Below are 7,287 nucleotides of genomic sequence, written 5' to 3'. Positions count from 1 at the left end.
CAGTTTAACTGCAGATGCTATGAAGCCAAAGCTTTTGGCTAGCACAATCATTCACAAAGATAAAGAGTTTATGGAAGAGATCCTGAACAAGTTTAGGACTAACGAGGCTGGAGAATTGTGTCGCACTGATTCCCTTATCCAGCAAGTTGGATATCGACACTTTTGCCTTCGAAGATATGAAAAGGGAAAAAAGACGAAGTAAGACAGTTTGTTATGTCAGAAATGAGGGATCTGGCCAGATTATTTATTGCATTTAAATCTATATCATCAGAAATTGTTACCACAGAAGATATGTTCCAAAGGCGTCATTTATCAGTTTTAAGAGAAGCAATTGAAAGAATGGTGGAAACCAGTGAAGAAGGGAGAGAAAAGAATGGGTTAAAATTGACGCTGAATGCTATCATCCAGAGAACTATCAAATCTCTGAAAGGATACTATACGGAAACAATGCAGGATGATAAATATGATAAAACAAAGAAATTTCAATTGGCATATTCATTTTGTTCACATGAAATGTTCTCGAATGCAAGGTATCAGTGCATCTCCAGTTCAGTTGATAAATCCCGACGTCCTGAACAGTTACCTGAAGAGGAGGAATTAAAGAAACTGAAAACATTTATATCTGAACAAATCAAACTTGTAAAATTTGAAATCTCTAAGTATGCTTGGCTGAGATCTTTGGTGGTTTGCCGGCTCACATTATATAATGGGAGACGTGGTGAAGAACCATCACGAATGCTTCTCTCACAGTGGGAAGATGCTGAAGATGGTGTTTGGCTTCCATCTGATCAAGTTTTGAAAATTGAAGATGATGCAGAGAAATATCTTGTTGGTCAGTTTCAGCTAGCCTATCTTCATGGAAAAGGAAGGAAGTTTGTTCCAGTTTTACTTCCTGAAGATATAATAGAACCTATTCAGATATTAGTTACACATAGACAAGCACATGGGATCAAGGAGAACAACATCTTTTTATTTGGAACAAAATCTTCCAATAGTCACTGCTCAGTGTGTCATTCAGTTAAAGCTGTTTGTATCCAGGCTCAAGTGAAGATAAATGCTACAAAAAATAGACACAGAATTTCAACCATTTATGCAAGTCTTGACATGAGTCTTGAACACCAAAGGATTTTCCTGGATCATATGGGTCATGAGGCAGCCATCAACAGGGATAATTACCAATGCCCGATTGGGATAAAAGAGGTTCGAGTTATGGGAAAGCTGCTGGATAACATTGACAAAGGTATTTTTTTCTTATTTTGTCAGTGGTAACTGCTTTTTTATCACCACAGATTTAGTTCATAATTGATGTCACTGACATGAAAAAGACGTCAGAGATGTATTCAGTAAATGCATTTTTAAAACATTCTGTCAACTGGAGCTGACATCAAAGTGAGGCTGCATTAGTTCCCCACAGTTGTGACATACAGTTAGTCCTTTTTTAATTAAACTCTTACATTGACATTAACATTTAATCCATTTGGATTTAAATCAATTATACCCAGATGTATACTTAATACTGACAGCTGTCCTACAGACTTGATAAGCTTTCAGTTTGTATCATTTGGATATGCTTCCTCCCTCTGTCCATGTGTCTCCTTTTCATGTACACTAATTTTAATTCCTATCCATCTTACCTTACCATACTGTGGAGGTAGATGGCAATTTAGAGAAATAAGAAACCTAGTTTTATTGAGATGAAATGTTGATAGGTCATGTACAGAGAAAAGGAAGATGCGGGGACTGAAAGAAGGAGGATAATATTCACAAACTAACTTGTTGAATAACTCGTACATTATCCAGACTTTGTTGCTTACATGTGAGAGAAGGATGAAACCTATCTAGTTTTAGTCAGAAGCTCAAAGGTGATAGTCCAATATCACAGTGAGGGAGAGAAGAAAACAGTTTCCACACGACTGGAGCTCAACACCACATACAGTATGCTTTAGCTAAACATTGTCAGTTATGTGCACTTTGGCAAGAAAAGGCTTTGTAGTCACAAAATTCTAATTTTCAGGTGACATCAATATAAGGTCCAGAAAATAGTTTGGTACAAAATGGCAGGTTCTATAACTTGGCTTTTGTGATGTTTGCACTTGAGAAAAGGAAGAAGCTAGTCCAATATGGGGATTTTGTTGTCAGAGGTCATGATCATATTTACATAATGAAGAAACTTTTTTCTGCATGATCACTGTACTTTTAGACCACATGCCATATCTAAATTTTATTTGGTGAAGGGAGAAACATTTGGGGCTGAAAAGGTCAAAAGCCAAGGTGAAGAAAAGATATTATGGGGTGGGTGGATATAGTACCCTTCAAAGTACTCACTTTTAAATACAAGTAACAAGAAAAATCTTTCGTAACTTTATCGGAAACATGGGTGACTAAAAGATGCATAGTGAATTCCTGACAGGTGGGTCTAATTTTTTTTTACTCACTCAGTTTTGGTTTACACCAGGTCCTATCAGACATTTATGCAATGATATCATTAGTGATCCATGTATAGGGCCTAAGATATTGGTGTATTGGCATATGTTATGTCTAAAAACAGTTGCAGATACGTACAGAATGCATGCTGAAATCATATCAAATATACTTCCAAACCACATTGGCCCCCATTTATATAATGTTTCAAGGCCATTTGCACAAGAATACAGCCTCGATCGGCGATTATTACTGTACATACTTGGATTATGTCTCGCACATAGTTTAATAAATAAATAAAAGAAAATAAGGCAACAAATCATCATGTAATACAAATATGTTTAGAAAGTACCATTTGGCTTTTAAATTTTGACTTGGTGAACATGGAAAGTAATGTTACTCTGACAAAGATGGTCAGGTCATACGTGGCATTCCACAGTTTCAGTATGGTGGCGCATACTCGACACTCAGTTCCTATTTTGGAGAGAAACCTAGTCTCAATGTACAGAAAATCAACTGGATCAGTGCACGTAATGATAACTATTAGATATCCTGTGTAATATAAGCCAGTGTCAAGCTCGTTTCTTAGAAAATTTAAAAATTCCCCAAAGAAGTCGCATTGTTGTCTGACACCAGCTGTGCTGGTGGAAACCATCTTAGGCTTTGTAATTATACTGATTTGTTGTAAAACATTTTTGTCAGGTACTTCAACAGAAGCTAGAAAACTGCCAGAGATTTTGGAGCAGTCCTCAGTACCAGGGAAGTCCATACCACCAGAGAGGCCAGAAGGATCCAGGATAAAAAAGAAGCCAGTCAAAGGTACATATTTTTGTGTATCTGTAGGTTGTTTAAATACTACTGTACTATTTCTAAAGCAAATCTGAATTAAGCTCCTTCAAGCTTTAAGATAAATGTTCTTTAGTCCTTTACCTCACAGGGTATGTGGCTCTGTAGGCAGTCACTATAAATGTAACAGAGTCATACAGTGCAGTGTGCTGTAAATAGAACAGCTTTATATTTGACTCCATACACATAAGCGTGCTTGTTAACATTGTTAATGGTACACATATGTTATCTATGGCAAGATTTAGGAGTAAAATCTGATTGTTGTAGTTGTATAATTATTTTTCACAGAAAAAAAGTATATTTGCTTTGAAAGCTTGAGAGCACTCATTTTTTGGGTCACACCTGAGATTTTAGATGCCATAAAAGGAGGAGATAAATAGTAAATGCCATCAGTTATGGCTAGTTTACATGCAAAACCAAAATTGACAAACTAAAAATACCAGTATGCAAAAACCTTTGAAGATATTAGAATAATCTGAAAACCATTTGGAAACTTTTTAGTAAGTTAGAATCCGAAAAAGCCCAGTAACAATGACATGTCACTCACTGAAATCAAATCTAATGAGCAAATAGTTTAAATGATTATTCACTTATATAGCTTCCAACATTAATGAACCTTTTTTAGAATTTCTCAAGAGAGAAACAGTTAGTCAGTTCATATAATTTTGGGGGCCAAATAATTTAGTTCCACTATTATGCAGAGCATCACATCCTGCTCAACCTACTTTAGTTTTTCCAACAGTTAATATTTGTGTGGAGTAATGTTGTAGTACAAAAGGTTAACGCCAGACAAAAATCACATGGCAGTTTCATGGATCAAACAATTACTCTGGTCTCCTGTCAGAAAACAAGGACAAATCTGACAATTATAAACAAAAGGAAACACTGCGACAACCAGATGCCCAAAATCAAAGGTGGAATGAATACTGTGTTGAAAGTTACATATTTGTGTTAAGGCAAGCTGAAAACACAAAACTAAAATGTCTCAACAATTATCATCAGTTAAGTGAATAATACTATATGCTGGTTATGTGACTTGTGTAATCTCATATGTTTTACATCATGTTGTTGTATCACTTGTATCTCTGAAATAACTTTAAAAAATGCTTGAGCGCGTGGGTCAGAGTAAATAAAATAGAAATTTACGTCTTTGTTTAAATGTGATTTGGAAGATTGAGATTTAGTAAAGACAACGAATAAAGCAAAAGTCTGCCCATTTGCATTGTGTAAGTACTGGTTTGTGCACTATATTATGGTACCGGTCGCCTGGTAAACTCCAAAGCAATCTGTGAATTATAGAAGTTTTTGTTTACTTTTATTTTATAGCAGACAAGTCTGAAAATATGCACATGCAAAATAATAATATGCATTTGCAATCATTGTAGTTTATAATAGTTTCTTGATATAGTAAATGAACAGGAGCTGGTCACTGCTGTGTGCAGTATAGTGATCTTGCCAATTTTCTCTTGACATTTTTTGTATCTGTAAGAGTTGGGAAACTGAAAATGCTATAATTTTTAAATGCACATTAATCTTGTGACACGAAAAATATAATTATTTCCTCATGTCCCAAAACTTAAGTAATTATGTTTATGTGGCTTGAGTAAATGATACCATTTCTTGTGCCATAGCCAGATAATGGTTATCCTTAGCAATAGTGAAGTTTTTAAATCACTGTTATAAGCTCTAAAGTTTCAGGGTATGTCATATCACGCCCAAGTGGCTCAGAAGATACATTCTTATCATATTGATCACTTTCATCATTGCCCTGATTGCTTTTACAAAACCACAACATAAGTTCTTTGCAAAGATAGAAACCACATGCACTTCCATTACCAATAAATCATGAGCTGCCCAGTTTTTCACAGTGATAATTTATTAAAATTTATTTATATTATTCTGCAAACTGAAAAAGAGTGTAAAAAGTGTGATGCATACATAATCTTAATACAGTCTGCTTGATCCATGAAACTTCATTGTTTATATTCACTTTATGTCTGTAAAGTTATTTGACTTGCATCCAAAGCTTATCATTCAAGTAAAGTTGCTACCTACAGAATTTGGAATCAACTTCACTCCACTTTGTCTGTGTGCCTGTTATGCATACAAGTCATCAAACTATAATGATTGACACTGTGTGAATGCTTTCAGTAACCTGGTCTCCAGAAGAAACTGATGAATTAAGAAAGGTCTTCAAAGACTTCTTCACTGTCAGTACATCTAACACTAATTGCAACAGCGGGTGTCTACCAAGTAAGTGCTTCCATATTTTCTCTATATATAATTTATTTGCTTCCAGTTTGGAATGCAATTGATTTTTTTTCTCCCTGTGTTTGAATTGAAATATGTAGCTTTATTAATTTCCAGTAACTATTTCCAGTGTGACTCTTTTGCACACAATACATTTTCAGCAAATTTCTAATCTGTGCAGTCCATGATAATGGTCAAGCCTTCGAAGTCCAGTTTTTAAATGCTTTTTATATCGCTTATTTTATTTTACTGTGTCTGGAAGCAATTGTGACCCAGTGGTCAGTAGGCTGGTCTCAGATTCAGAGTAGTGCAGATTTGAATCCTGTCCAGACCATCTCTGATCAGCAGCAGTTAAATTTTTCTGGGCATTTTACTTTGCTGTCTCTGCCTTCATACTAAATAGTATTTCATTTAATTATGTGCCATTAAACACCAGCACAAAAAAGATCGTCTGTGTCTGGTATGAATACTGTTCATAAAATTTGATACTGTGATCATTTTAAATATCTTTTCTGCCTTAGATGGTTACATGAAGTGGTTTAAGATCACAACATGTTGAGCAGTGATAAAGGATGGGAAATGCTGCTTATATTATTTTTTTTCTCTCTATTACAGATAAAGGAGAAATAATTGATTTCCTTAAGAATCACATGCCGCAGTGACTGAAGTCGCTGAATATGTAGACTGCCTATATAAAAACACGAACAAAATTATTTAATGAGAGAAAGACAATAAGACAGAACATAAATAGGCATCAAAATAAGTTGATTTAGACAGAGCTTGTAATGTCATGTCTTTATTATTGCTATGACCTTTCCATAATATTTTGTGACCTTAAAATTGTAATCGTTGACTGTAGTTATCTGTCACCTTTCCACACCACCATTGGATGGTAAAATGTTGAGTCTTCTCTGGCGCTTATTTAAATGAACTTTTACAGAAATATTTCTCAAGATGGCCCCCATTTACTTTATAAATCTCACTGCATCATTTAAAATGACTGCCAGAGTAGTGACATGCAATCTTGGTTCTCATGATACCAGGAAAAAATCAGGAGAAATGATAAAACGTTTCCGAACTGTGAGAAGTCCCTGAAATTTGCAAATATTGATAAAAGCATGTCAGGAACAGCCAGGGAATTTTCTGCCACCACTTGATAAAATATTGAAACATATATGTAATTGAGTTGTAACTGAACTGATCATGAGTTCAATGTCTTGATTTCTGACCAGAGCATTCAAAGGTTGCAGTATGGATCATTTGTGTGCTTGCCACAAACATATTGGTATGGTTATTCCAAGCACTCAGTGAATCAGATTTGTACAGTATTCTAGATAGTTCAAAGACAAGCTAGATATTGATTTGTTTCTTAGATGGAAGGCATGAAAATCAGTCTAGCATCTCAGTAAGCCAACATAGTGGCAGCATATGATATCCGCTTACCAGATGGCCTAGCAAACAAAACTGCTGTTACATTGAGTGGTACTGGTATGAACTTAATAGGAAACTTATTAATTTTCTCAGAAATTACAAGTATTACGCTGATATGTCTTTAATATGCTGACATATGAGATGAAACTACAGCATTGATGAAATTTGACCTAGTACTCACCATTTGCATTACTATATGTTTATCACATTTAGTCACGTGATATCAACAGTAACCCATTTCAAATGTAGAAAAATAATAAAAAATATTAAATGAAAGTCACATAATGTTTGTAATTTAAAAAACTAAAGAACACAAAATTCTCTTTATATTTATTCCGA

The 7,287-nt window shown here is 34.8% G+C and overlaps 1 protein-coding gene across 1 annotated transcript; it reads left to right on the top strand.

Annotated features, from left to right (window-relative positions):
- Positions 1–222: 222 nt before the first annotated feature.
- LOC149788792 (uncharacterized) lies at positions 223–6,179 on the top strand. The gene is made up of 3 exons (XM_089973551.1): positions 223–1,240; positions 3,124–3,240; positions 6,133–6,179. The coding sequence occupies exons 1-3, from the start codon at positions 223–225 to the stop codon at positions 6,177–6,179; spliced, it is 1,182 nt and encodes a 393-aa protein (XP_089829677.1).
- The last annotated feature ends 1,108 nt before the right edge of the window (positions 6,180–7,287 follow it).

This window comes from Sinohyriopsis cumingii, chromosome 11 (genome assembly GCF_028554795.1).
Source record: "Sinohyriopsis cumingii isolate HCF-2022 chromosome 11, ASM2855479v2, whole genome shotgun sequence".
Lineage (NCBI taxonomy): Eukaryota > Metazoa > Mollusca > Bivalvia > Unionida > Unionidae > Sinohyriopsis > Sinohyriopsis cumingii.
The sequence above is the reverse complement of the archived record's forward strand: the minus strand, read 5'-3'. Positions and strand labels throughout refer to the sequence as shown.

Bases quoted from the DNA above. Each gene is read 5' to 3' on its own strand.
- LOC149788792 (XM_089973551.1), top strand. From the start codon at position 223: ATGAGGGATCTGGCCAGATTATTTATTGCATTTAAATCTATATCATCA. The intron at 1,241-3,123 runs GTATTTTTTTCT...CATTTTTGTCAG, and splicing joins GCTGGATAACATTGACAAAG to GTACTTCAACAGAAGCTAGA. The intron at 3,241-6,132 runs GTACATATTTTT...TCTCTATTACAG, and splicing joins AAAAAAGAAGCCAGTCAAAG to ATAAAGGAGAAATAATTGAT.